This window comes from Crocodylus porosus, unplaced genomic scaffold, assembly GCF_001723895.1.
Source record: "Crocodylus porosus isolate Cpor-Errol unplaced genomic scaffold, CroPor_comp1, whole genome shotgun sequence".
Taxonomy (NCBI): Eukaryota; Metazoa; Chordata; order Crocodylia; family Crocodylidae; genus Crocodylus; species Crocodylus porosus.
The window spans coordinates 125,026,898-125,040,999 of NW_017728931.1; the positions used below are offsets into that span (position 1 = coordinate 125,026,898).

At 42.2% G+C, this 14,102-nt stretch overlaps 1 protein-coding gene across 12 annotated transcripts in view; it reads right to left on the reverse strand.

Annotated features, from left to right (window-relative positions):
- MAGI2 (membrane associated guanylate kinase, WW and PDZ domain containing 2) overlaps nt 1-14,102 on the reverse strand; it is a 1,214,455-nt gene that overhangs the window by 139,961 nt on the left and 1,060,392 nt on the right. For all 12 annotated transcript variants that reach the window (XM_019543630.1, XM_019543629.1, XM_019543624.1 and 9 more), the window contains one exon: nt 10,077-10,108. In XM_019543630.1, coding sequence (XP_019399175.1) covers nt 10,077-10,108 — 32 coding nt within the window. The remainder of the gene's footprint in view (nt 1-10,076; nt 10,109-14,102) is intronic.

Genomic DNA, 14,102 nt, shown 5'->3' on the forward strand with positions numbered 1-14,102 from the left:
CACCTATAGTGAAATAGGATCACCCAGGTATCTGTGTACGTATTTTGCACAAAGTAAAACTGAGAAGGAAGCAGGCCCTTGTGCCTCGTAGCTGAACAGCTCAGCAGTTAAGGTTCTTGTTGAGGAAGTAAAAGAGCCAGTTTCTGGGTTTCCTTCACCCAGAGAAATTTTGAATTTGTATTTTCTACTTCCTAGCAAAATGCTCTAACCACCAGGCTACGAGCAAGGTATTGGCCAGAGAGGTTTCCAGTTCTCCTCCTGAAGCTGACCCACTGGGCAGCCACAAGGGGAAGATATGTGAGGCCAGGAGGATTTGCAAACCAGAGAGGGTATTGGCTCACTACTTTCTAAGGATGGGGGCCTTGGGTACTGGCCCACTGCCTCCAATGAGTTTTCTTGAATTTTTCATTTACTAATCATTGGATAAAAAAGGAGAAACAGCAGTGGGGTAACTTCCATCCACTGGGGACACAGCCACGGCCAGACCCCAAGCTAGTGCTCCTCACTAGACCATAGTCTTGGCTTGCTCTTTTTCTTCTGAGCCATGGCATGGTAGTTACAGCACTTTGTTGGAAGTGGGAGATACAGCTTCAAACCCTGTTAAGGGAAGGAGGTCAAGAATCTGGGTTTCCCACTTCCTGGGCAAGTGCTCTCACCACTAGGCTGTTGAGCTCCATGTAGCAGGGCCCTTGTCTGACATGATCAAACAGTTGCCAGTCATAGTTTCTCTGCCTGAAGTTCTGGGGACTTCCGTGGCACTACCCACCTACATGAGCAATCTTATTCTCACCCAGAGCCTACACAGCCAGGCTGCAGGTTCCTGAGCAGGTGCAGAAGGGGAGCATAGGACAACTGTAATGATGCAAATGAAACCGAATCAAAATTCTGTGCAAATGCCACATGTTGCACTTACACAGCTCTGCAAGTGCCACTTAGGTGCATAAAGATGGGGTTGGCCTTTTCTGTCTCTCTAGACGATTTAAATTACTCATCACATATATCCATACTGAATGTGCATTGTCCCTCAAACTGCTGTGCAATCCCAGAAAATGCCGGTGGGCTAACAAATTCAGGTAGTGGAGGCCAAATGGACAGGCAGTTGCTTTTGAATTTGAAGACTTTTTGCTAGAGACTACCTGCCAGAAGTCTCTCTCTTTTGAGGCAGGGACAAAAAGTGGCTTTTTCACACACAGAGAGAGTGAAAATAGGAAAATTTAAAGGTGAGAAAGGCATGGAAAACTGTAATGACATTAGAATCAGAATACAAAAAATTGCATCTTCTAGATGAAAACCAATTAAAGTAGTTGCTTGGGGCACATTGATTACATGCACATCTGGTTAAAGATTCAATTCAAATTATGAACCTGAGAAGAATTCTGTGCCCTCACTGCCTGCCTGGAGTTGATATAATCAGTACCAGTTATTTTGATTCATTCTCTTTATTACCTCAAATTTTATTTGGACAGAAGTAGACAGAGTTTATCCTTCATCTGGAATCTTGCTGGTCAAGTTGTTAAATTCCTCCAGAGTGTTTAGAAAAGATGGAAACACACAGGAGTGTGACAACCAAATGTTGAAGGTATCACAGTTCACGGTTCTTCGGTGAGCCTCCTCTGTGGCTTCAAAACCACATAAAGCAGGAGGGATGACCATATGGTACCCTGTGGCATCTGACACAAGTTGTGGGTTTTACCTTCTGGGATCTCTATGGATATGTTTGCCCTACACTGTTTTATTTAAAGCAAATTGAACTAAGAAACACATTTGAACCATCAGATCTAGACAAAGCACAAATATTTGCTCCAGGATACAAATGTCTTGATTTTAGCTTACTGTGAAGTTTCCAGACTAGCATCATCTGAATTCACTCAATCAGTAGATTCAGTCAGCTAGAAAACAAAAATTTAGCCCAGGCGAGCCCTAAGAAATAAAATGAATTGCTGAAGTACAGCTCCACCCATTTCTGCTAGGACTGAAGTTGTGAGAGCTCTTCCTTTCTGGGAATAGTATAACAAAAATAACTGATTGAAGTTAAACCATATGTAATTTACCCAATGATATTTTCTTCTTCTTTCAAGGCCTCCCTTTTCTCAGAAAATGTATATCTAAATAGGTGGGGTTTGCTATGTGTCTTTATGGTCAGAAACATCTGACTTTTTCCTGTTATATATGTTGAGAGTAATGTTTCAGAGTTGAGAAATGTTCTACCTGAGCAACTCTAGTAACCATGAACTTTCCATGAATATATCCTGTTCTTTTTTCAATCTGGCTAAGCTATCTGGTAAGAACGTAAGAAGCGCCATATTGGGCAGATCAATGGTCCATTTAGCCCAATATCCTGTGTACGACAGTGGCAGGAGTGGATGCTATACCTGGAGAGCACTGAATCAGACATCTCAGGTGATTCATCCCCTATTCAATACCTTCCCTGACATCCATCATTTATTGGGTTAGAGATGCCAGAAGAGCTTGTGTATCTCAGGTGATCGCAAATATCTGAATCAATACTTAAACATTCACAGGATCCAACCCTTGGATTAGGTAGAGCTGCAATTATTTACTCCTACTGAAGACTTTCCATGTAGCGAATTGATCCTTTCCACGTAGCGGCTCTAAAGTTAAAGTGCATTGGAAAATATGAAAAGGGATGAATAAAAATAATTTCTTGCTGGAGATAGAAGCTCATTAGTTGCATACAACGTGGGAGTAAGACCTGTGGGATGATCAATCAAAGGGTGATGACAGTGTGATGTGGCTATGAAAAAGGCAAATGCCATCCTAAGACACAAGACAAGGTATTTCCAGCAAAGACAGGGAAGTATTGATGCTTCCGTTCTGTTCATCTATGATAAAAAAGATTAATTTAAACTGGAACAGGTAGAGAAAAAGGGCCCTAGAATGATTAGAAGAATTGAGAGCCTATTTTTTTGAGACAAGGTTAAAAGAGCTTTGATTCTGTATCCTAACAAAGCAAAGCCTGTTAGGATAAATATATCAGGAAGGTAAAGACTAGTGAAGAAGAGGAGGTATACATAATGGTTTTCAGCCTGGTTATTGGAGTATTACATTTAGTTCTGCATTCTTTGGAGGATCAAAAAAAGAACAGAAATCAAGGAAACCAAACATGTTATGAGTATGAAGCAGAAATACATTGAGACACCCAAATACCTTTCCCCAGCTACATAAGTGTCATTACTTGGCACCTGCCAAGTCTACTCCCTATACAGTGTGGATGCATGTGTCATATGGCTACTGAACATGTACAGTAGACACCACACTAACAGGCTGGTAATTTCTCCTTATAGGTATACGGAGTGTAAGTCCCCCAGAAAGTGAGGAGGAGGAGGACAATCCTCCTATGTTTTAACCCCAGCAGCTGTGTGGCTAGGGCACTTACCCAAGAAATGGGAGTGCTCAGATTTTTAAGGCACTCTTTTTTAAAGAAGTTTTAAACCTAATATCTCCAGCTTCTCAGAAAAATGCTCTCACCATCACTCAGGCTTTATCCAGTTTCCCCCTTGAAGCCAAGCCACTGCACTGAGCCTTTAGTATTTAATGCATCCAGCAGTGGGGAAGGTTATGTTCCACCAGAAGAAGAAGCCAGCATCTGATCTCTTTGAGATAGCATCCAGCTCACCAAGCCACACACCTTATAACTACATTGCTTCATCCTGGCCCTACATATCCCCTTCTCTTAGGATCATAGGGACGTAAGACCCTCATGAGGTCATCTAATCCAGTTCCCTGCTCAAGGCAGGATCATCCCAGGCCATATCATCTCAGTCAAGTGGCTGTCTCGCCTACTTTTGAAAATACATAGGATTGGAGATTACTCAATTTACCTAGGTTTCTCTGCTTAACAAGTTTCACAGTCAATCACAGTTGTTTTGGCCTTTCCTAATGAGTCATGTTTCCTGGGCATCTAATCATTTTTGTCATTTTCTGCTGGACTCTTTAATTTCTCCACATCTAGGCCAATCAAACTGGACACAATACTCTAGATAAGATCTTATCAGAGCCAAATAAAGTTGAAGAATCACCTCACTGGATTCAACTCTTTATGCTGTTGGCAGGTTTGGGGTTTTTTTTGCAATAAGAACACACTGCTGACTTATAGTCAGCCTATGTTACTGCCAAACTGTTCTCTGCAGTATTGCAACTTAGTCAATTATTCCCTACTTTGTATTTGCTGTAGTGATTCCGTTCTAAGTGCAGGACTTTGCATTTGTCCTAGCTGAATTCTATCTGATTGATTTTGCACCATTTGTCCAGTTTATCCAGGTCGTTCTGGATCCTAGTTCTACTTCCAGAGTGTCTGCAGTTTTACCCAAATTGATATCATCCACCCATTTGCTAAGCTTGCACATGATCCCATCTTTCACATTATTAACGTGGGGCAGCTTCAAACTGAGTTCTGGAGAAAGGTGTAAACCCAGTATTTCTGCAGTCCATCCTGTTGAAACATTTTAAAATGAATACACAGAAAGTAAGCTGTGTGGGGATGGTCCACATAACACATTGAGAGCTGCAAGCGTGGCCCACTATGGCAAATAAGTTGAGAACCACTGGTCTAACCCAGGGCCAGGCAATTATTTCAGGTAAAATGTCGCTTACCAAGTTTTGGCACGCCATCGAGGGCCGCATGGGTAGCCTCACCTCTTAACAGGTGCCCTGCCCCCTGGTCGCCATCTTGGGATCAGAAGTCCTGCCCTCTAACCCCTGACCTTTGCCACCAGAAGTCTCTCCCCTTGCCCCCTGGAATTACTCCTTCAGCAAGGGGGTTTGCCATCTCTGAACCAGAAAAATACCAAATTATATTCTAAAAGTCAAACATGGAATACAACATTCATTAATTTCAGCTCAAAAAATATTTTTGTCCTGATTTACATGTGTTTGTGTAGTGTACGTAGAGGTGACTGTATATAATAGCTTAAAATGAAGTCTGACTCTTTCATATTGTGGGAAGGTGTGGTTGGGAGTGCAGGTATAGGTTTGTGGGTATGTGAAGGATGTGTGTGTGTAATCTGTGGAGGGGTGGATAGGTGCAGAGGATGTGGCTGTGGGTAGGTATGGGTTTTGTGAGGGGCTCTATGTGTGGGGAGGGTGGCTGGGAAGGGTTATGGCTTGTGCGGAAGGGGAGGGTTTGCCCACAGACCCCTCCCCGCTTTCCACAGCAGGCAGAGCCCCCTCCAATGCTCCTGCAAGTCCAGGCCCGATGCTTCTGCTGCCCTACTCTGGGCCCCACTGGTGCTGGCCCCAGCACACTGGCACAGGACCCATGCTCCCACCCAGCTGTCACTGCACTCTGCATGCCTGCTCGCTGCCTCTTCTCCTTGCCTTCCACAGCCATTTCCCTGCTTTGCCCCCCAGCCCGGCTGCCAACCGCTCCAGCACTACAACTGTGTGAAACTTTGGTAGCTGATTCGATTTGGTGGAGATTAAGCCTGATTTGGGGACGAAATCTCCAACTGTGAATTGAACTGGGAGACCAAGTAAAAGTTCTGAATTGATTCCAAACTGATTCGGAAAAGCTTTGGGAAAAGATTCAGATAATTCAGAGACTCAGCCATAGACTAAACAGGCAGCTGCCAGCTGCCTCCAGCTGGTAAATCTGTTGGGGTTGGGGGAGGGGAGAGGAAAGCTGCCCAGCCAAGGCGGGAGGGGCGTGTTACTTGGGCACGGGGGCGGGGGGTGCAGGATGTGTGTGCTTGTGCGTGCAAGGGGGTGCAGGATGTGTGTGCTTGTGCGTGCAAGGGGGTGCAGGATGTGTGTGTGGCGGTGCTGGGGGCAGGGGCTCTGCCCTGGTGCTGCTGCAAGCAAGCTGTGCCTGCATCACACCCCCACCTCCTGTGCTGGCTGGGCAAGGCAGCAGGGCAGAGCCCCCATGGCTCCCCACACTGAGGGAGAGGTAGGCACAGCCTGAGGATCTGTGGGAAGCCTTCATGGATGTGCTGCCTGGCCCCATCCCCTACCTGGCCCCAGTCTCCCGGCACTTAAAAAAACAAACAAACCCTACACTCATGGGCTTCAGGAATGGTGATCAGGGGCCTCTGGGCACTTGTGGCAGAGCCCCTCCACACAGCACAGAGCATTGGGGATTGCCCTTCCTGCCTGGCACCTGCATGGCAGCTGCCCCATGGCGCAGGTGCACTGTGGCTTGGCAGGGTGCTGCACGCTGTCTGGGAGCTGAGGTGGATCCACCCATCAGCTGGACCTCTTGGTTCAATTCTCCAGTTCTCTGATCATTCCCCCAGCTCTTGCTGGGGGGGTGTGGTCCCTGGATCTGTGTGTGGCGTTTCAGTAGGCTACTGCTGCCAGCTGGGGAAATAGCTCAGAGCTGCCGCCACCCCCAGCTAGCAGTGGCAGCCTGCTGTCAACCCGCATCATCTGGGAGCCCGCCTCCCCTGGGAAGAGCTGGGGGAAAGATCAGGAAGCTGGGGAATCGAACCAGGAACTGGGGGAAATGTTTAAGGACCTCCTGAGTCAAGCCCCCAGTTTGACCTCCCAGCCCCTGGTTCAATGCCCTAGCTCTCTGTTCAATTCCTCAGCCCCCAGTTCCATTCACCTGGGAGCTGGGGTGGCTCCACATGTCAGCCAGAGCCTGGCAGTGCTCAGCCCAGGCTCCTGGACCAGACTGGATTTTGTGCTGCTTAGTTCTGCTGCCAGCTCCCCCTGGGTCCTACTGTCCATGGCTGCTATCATCTTTGACAGGAACAGATAAATATTAATTTTTTAATTTTTTTAGGGGCCTGATCGGGGCTGGATAGAATGGCCCGCTGGGTCATATTTTGCCCATGGGCTGTATTTTGCCCACCCCTAGTCTAACCTATGGCCTGGTGGTTTGAGCACTTTACCTGTAAGTCAGAAAACAGCAGGTTCAAACCTCCTCTGCATCAGAGAAGTCTAGAGCCTTGGTTTCCTGGTTCAGAGCCCTAACTATTCAGCTGCTGGGACTAAAACCTGGGAGGGCCTTCTCCTTCCTCTGCTTCATGTCCTAGCTAGTCAGCTATTGGGGGCTAAAAAATGGGAAGGCCAAATTGCTCTAACACCTGCTAGTTGTGAGCTTCTCCCTGAGCGTATGTGCATATGGAGCTGCATAACTGCCCGGACAGTGCACGGCTTCCTATTTATGCTCAGTAGCTGTGTGGATGTTTATATCTAGACAGACAAGATTCTGCATTCATTTGCACTGATGCAGGTCAAGTGATATATCTATACCAGCTTGTGTCCTTACTGTAAACTCTGCAAGAGTTCCAAAATACCACTTACATAGCTGGCAAATTGTTTGTCCAGTGCATACGGTGAATTGGAATTCTGCCCAAAGACCTTGATCCATCTAAAACCTAATTTATTTATGCTTTTTAAAGAAATAACCAGAGAAACAAAGCACTAGTTTTCAAATGAAAAACCAAATAGAAATAAAATGGACTTAATAGAAGGCTATGGGAAGGGAAGGAACATAAATATCTCTGAAGAGCAAACTATTAAAGAACTGTATTTTCAAGCTTTGCTCTCTCATGAGAAAGGAAATAAACTAGTTTATTGATTAGTGTAGGCATTATTGGGTCTCAGGACAATAACTATCCCACCAGTGGTCAAAATTGTTGCTTGCTGGTTAGCTATGAATAGCTGTGCCTGAGGCTACAGATTAAGCACAGTCTATTTACTTTGGATATATTATTACAATAGACAGCCACACAAAGTGTTGGATACAAGGAGGATTATATATTCATAAATATTAATTAGCTTAATTTTGATGGATTTGTTTCAGCTGATTATTTAATAAGAACTGCAGCCAATCTGACTATAAGCAGAGTCTTTATTTGTGACCTGGCATTATAATGCCTTAATTTTCAAGACACTATACAAGCATGTAACTAATTAATATTTTACCTAGTAGGGTAAAATATTAATGATGAATCGAGGAAATTGATTTGGATCACTATTTACACTTGTACACTTCTGAGCCTCATCTCCTCCTAAATCAACTTCTGTCCAAAGGAATTGTTTTGGAAGCAGATAAGGGAACTTGCTCCTAAAAGAGCTTGCATAAGCAGTTTCAGTCAAGACAATCCTTATTACTCACACTATTTAGATCAATGGACAAACTTGTGTGTTACAATAATGTGGCAGGTCAGCATATTACATTCAAATCATCACAAGCTGGTCTTGTATCAAATCTTCATCTATTCCTAAGATATTTCATGAATTTGGGATCATGGAGTCTTAACATTTCCAATCTCACAAAAAAGACAAGATTGTCCAGATAGTAGGGACAGGTTTCTTGGGATGCCTCCACTTTGGATGGAAATTTTTTATTATGCTTACACTTGGGCATCTGGAAAAGCTCAGAAGGGATACAGCTTCATCATTTATGTGTCTAGGTCCTGTCTAAGCTGTGTTTAAATCTAGAATGGGAGACATGGAGTCTGATTCCTGCACCCAGGATTATTTCCTTATCCAGTGACTGCCTGATATAAAATATGTAGAGTCCTGGGAACAGACACTGGAACTCAGATGTTTTCATCCAGGGGAGAGCTCTCCTCCCTGGACTACAAACCCAAGCTCTCCTTTGCTTGCTCTCTTCTTAACCCATGCCTCTTGCACTCAAAGCTGCCCATTTGTACAGCTTGAACAGAAGTGGTAGGCGAGATGTTCCATCCTTCCCTCACCTGGTGGTGCCTGATGGCTAGGGTCAATCTTAGGAACTGTAGATGTGGACTTGAATCACTCCAGGCTGAGGAGGGCATACCACCTAAATCTTATATCTCCTGGGGAGTGCTCTAACTGTTAGGTCATTGTGAGCAAGGTGAATACACTGCGTAGTTAGGTTCCTATTAGTGGAAGTGGGATTAGGCTTTTTGGACCCTTAATGAATGGAGTTGTCTAAAGTACAGCCCACATCAGGTGCGTAAGCTCTGGAGGGGGAAGGAGTTCAGAAACCTCCCTGTACTGCCTACCACTAGACACTCAAGGCTTACTGGGTCATCCTTGGAGACACCTGCTTCTACCATTTCTCAATGTTGTGTGCCTATGTAGTTACATGTGGTCAAAAAAAAAATCACACTGCAAAGGCACCTAAGCTTCCATATCGAATGTATAAGGATCTAGGCACCTAAGCCAGGTCAAATTACATTGCCTACTAGGGAAGGTGTCTAAGTTTTAGGCATTCCAAGGCCTAAATTTTGATGTTTGTATGACCAGTTCGATCTGGCTCATAATTACACTCTCCCAAAGCAGAACTGCCAACCAGTAAACTCTTTAAAAGAACAATTGCTGTTTGTACTGAAAGCTGTATTCAAGTTGTATTTGAGGTGGTATGCTCAGAGTAAGGGCTCAGGATCCCATTTTGATATGCTCTGCACATACCTACATTAAGGGAAAACAACTGTCCTGAAGAGCATACAATCCAGAGATAAACCAGAGAGACAACAGACAGAATCTAAAATTGAAAAATATTTTTTGTACTGGGAATGTTATTAAAAAAATGATATGGGAGAAAAACTGGGCACTAACAAAATACAATTTTTCTTGAAGGCTTCTGTCCCCTTAGGTTTGCAATAAGTCATTGCATAAGCAGAAAAACATATTCACTCTATTGCACATTATCAAAACTGGTTATTATGATGAATTTTTCTCTACGAGATTACTATCACATGTATCATTATGACTAACTAAAAAAAGAGATATTGGGTTCTAATAATTGATATTCCTTACTTAGAAATTCAAAGGAAACTACTCCTTTTACATTTGTGCGGTGACATAGCCTTGATGGGAAAAACTCATGCAGCTTTGTTAATTAAATATTTGGTGTTGATAGATTTATGAGAAAGAATGTACTTAAAAATAGAAAGAGCACATACCGTGGGGGTGGGGGAGGGGCCTTAAATATAATAATCTATAGTTATTATATGCAATAATACTTGTTTTACAGGGCATAAGAGTCAACCAGCAAAGAAAAATCAAATGTAATAATAGTTATGGCATGTAAATAAGATAAAAACGTAAAGAACTTTGCTTTATAATGACAGCAAACATATGGATTTAAATTAGCATAATTTTAAAAGAAAACTTACAGGCTTTGGAGTTTTCCATGGAGAAAAGAAACCTGAAATACAGAAAATAATATTAACAGATCTTTCTATTGTATCATTACACATTATGGTGCAGAAAAATCTATTCTTCTCTCTCTGTGCAGGCAATAATTATATTTATATCAATTATTAATATATTAATATATTAATTATTTTAATAATTTATATTAACACTGAGATAATTACATAAACATGTCCTAATGGAAGTAGTTTCAATTAAAGTAAGTTCTAAGAAAGCAAGTTAGATAGAATGAATAGGAATTTTGCCATGCTCTTCAGAGGTCTTAACATCAGTTTCGGATTGACAAAACTTCAATCCAATGCCTAAATGAAAGATTTAAGTAATCTTAGTGCCCCCCTAAATATTATATATATTGCCCCTTATAAAGGTCCAGCCTGCCATAAACTAGCTGCCAATTCACATTTTTTTCCAAAACAGTCACGAGAGTTTCCAATAATTCAAGTATTATGAAACAACAAAGAAAAACTTCTAATTAACCTATAGGCATATAAAGATGCACCTAAATACTTATAATTTGGGAGACTATGTTTTGTTTTTACACAAATGCAAGTTGCTGATGAGGTGTTAGTACTTATTTTTATACAGTTGTTCATTTTTCTGTTTTTTGCCTTGTCACTTCATTTGATGAGGAGCTACGACTTTATTTATGACTTACACATATTTAAAACTCCAGGTGTGTCCTCATCATAAAATTAGGTCACTTGAATGTTGAAACGCCATTAAGATCTTTTAATTTGGGCAGGCCTTTAACATACGGGATTAAGCTTTGAAAGATTTGGGGGATTTGTTTTCTTATTTTATCTGTTTTATGACTTTTTATTGTCATAAGCCATGAGCCTTTTAGGGAAGGATGGCACAGAAATCAAATCAACCAAATCAATTGTTTTATATGTAGATCCACGTGGAAAATAATTTCAGCTAAATAAATTTTGTAGACAAAAAAAGAGAAGAATTTCAAAAGATAGAAAGTCAGTTTTTCATAAATCATTGTTTCAGGCACAAATATACATAAGTTTGTGTCCATAATTGAATTGTTGGTGAAAATCTGAGTACCTGCATTTCTAATTCTGCGCTAACAGATTAAAATCTGGTAGTCTGAGGCACAGTTCATTTTTTGGAGACAAATTGAGTACTTCATACTCCAAAGAATGTTATTGGACTAGCACAAGGAAATATTTTATCAATAAGAAAAATAAGATAGGGTTACCTCTACACTTGGTACTTAAACCCTCCAGAGACTGCTATGGGTAAGATAAAATTCAGTTAGGAAGCACCTGAATCTGTGGCAGGACATCATTAGTTGACTGGCATCTGTTATTTCAATTACTGCAAATTAGCGGTGTTTTTTCAAGGTGATTCTACTGTGGAAAGGAATTCTGTTAAGAGACTGTGTTTCCTGACTCTTTACAGTCTCCACATAAAAAACTGCAGCGTTGTAAAGTGAAAAGACGTTTATTCTCCTCTGCACATTCATGCTGTGATACAAAAGTCAAACTGTATAATTTGGCTGTAACATCACCTCCAATTTAAAGAATCTTTAACTGAAACTTGCCAAGCAACTCTTTAGCTAATATACCAAAAAAGATTCCTGCTCACATTTTCTTACCCACTGCTGTTCTGTATGACTAACAAGAGGAAAAAAAATGTTGAGTACAGAAGTATCAAGCATTTTATACCTACTTCTATAGTGATTTGGTGCTTTTAAAATATCTAGACAGAAAACATTTGTTCTGGTGCAGCTGTCTTGATTGACTTACCTTCAGTGGAAATTACATCGGTATGATTTACCCCATAGCCTTTTAGGCCTAGATCCTATTTTGTATTTAAGATATCTGAAATGTTCCGCATATAATTTTCACGAACCTAAAAGCAACCCTATTTCACCATGTGCAAAAGCTCAAATTCAGCTAAGATATCTATATTCCTTATGCATCTCCATTTTAGCCAGAAGGTTCCCTATGTTCCTATTCTTGGCTCCTAATTGATTCGGGATGGGCAGTGGTGTAGCCCAATGCGGTGAGCTTGAGCACATCCAGCCTGCATCCTTATTGTAAAAGCCAGCAGGGTCATTTCCAGCCTTTGTTTCAGGCATGTTTGTGAGCAGCTACTGAGGCAAGCCCAGAGCAACCCCAGATGTACTTCTGCCTTTGCAGTAGATGGGAGGGGCATGTGCCTGCTGCCACCGCAGTGTAGATAAGCCCTGAGAGATTGGTCTTCATTGTGATCCAGTTCTGTCTGGGGAGGCACACGATTTTGCTAATGTGCCCAAAGGCTTAGTGGAAGAAACAGGTTATGGGCCCCTCATCTTATTCTATATAAATGTCAAGGTCCAGTTTCAAAATCAACATGCAATTAAGCTATGGAATAAAACATCGCAGGATGCCATTAAGGTAAAAAAGGTATGATTTAAAAATGCATCAATCAACAAGAATATCCCAACTATAGCAGTTAATCTAAAAAACCTTAGAAGTGATTTTAAGTTCATGTTACATACACAGTGGGTGCATCTATGACTGCATAGTACCTGCCAGTACCGTGCAATCCCAGCAGTGCATGGGTCGTTTTCAACCCTACTGTGCAATAGCAATGAGCCATTGAAACATAGCTCATTGCTACTGCACAGTAGCAGCAACATCACAGTTAGTGTCTACCCATGCTACATCAACACAGTGATGAGCTACATCGCTGTAGCTCATTGCTACAGCAACGTAGTGTTTCATGTAGATATGCCCAGTTTAATCCAATCTCTCACTATTAAAAATTAAGAGAAGACTTAATGTGGGGACAGATTATCTCACATGTTCGAACATGAGAATTCTTGCACCTGCCTCTAAAATATCTGGGATTTGCCACTGACAGACACAGGACACTAGGGAAGGCAAACACAGTAAGGGAAGTCCTTTTTTTGCTGTCTTCCACATACATAAAAACATTCCCAATTTTTTGTCGCCTCCAAAAAACATAAAATGTTTCCTTTTTATAGTGACTATGTCTATCATTCAACATGAGACTGTCTGTGGATGCTTAGTGCAAAACGGGTATCAGCAGAACTTGTTACCGCTGTGAAATACAAATACCATACTAAAAGTACTAGTATTTGAGGCTCTTGTCAATTCTTGAGCAGCCTGACATTCAGATTGTATGGCCTCTGACACATTTTACATTCACTGTGCAACTGATACATTGAACAATAAATTTAGACATACTATTCCAGCAATGTAATTAGCACGAGAAAAATGGCCTATCAGACAGAAAAATGGTCAATCAGCCACAAAGATATTGCTTGAAAACTGGGATATTTTTGTAGCTTGCATTTATCAACCTTTAATTTGGATGTGTGGCATATCACACATAGGGTGATACCCCAATATCCCATGGTAGACTCCTTTCTTTCCTTCACCCCTCCACCCCTTTTCCTGGGAGGGGACTCTCTGGGCCTATTCTACTGTGCATTATTAAAGTGGCACATAAAAAACTGTGTGAATATGCAAATGCTCAGCAGAATAAGTTACTGCGCATTAAGTGTCACCTAAACAACACGTGCTGGTGCTACTGCGCATTAGTGCAGCCTAATGCGCATTTATTTAGCACCTCATATTTGAGGTACTAAATTTAATGTGCATTAGGAAAAGCGCATTAATGCATATGAAGATGCATCCTCTGAGACTCATGCAGAAATTTGGTGCCACAGGGTGTCTTAGAAGATGTCTCAACAACTCTCCTCCCTTTCCCCAACCAGCCTTCAATGCTGCTCCTTCTCTATGAGAAGCAGAATGTAAACAGACACTCAACATTACATGCAGGAGAGCACACAAGCCTCCGTGGCTCACCAAAAGCATCCGGGAATGTCTCCTTGCTAAAACGGAGGCTTACACCCAATGGAAAGAAGGGGTCATCACCAGGGAGGACTATTCTGTAGTTGCTCGGGGATGTAGGGGGGTAGTTAGGAAGGCCAGGGCAGAGATGGAACTGGGACTAGCTTCCCA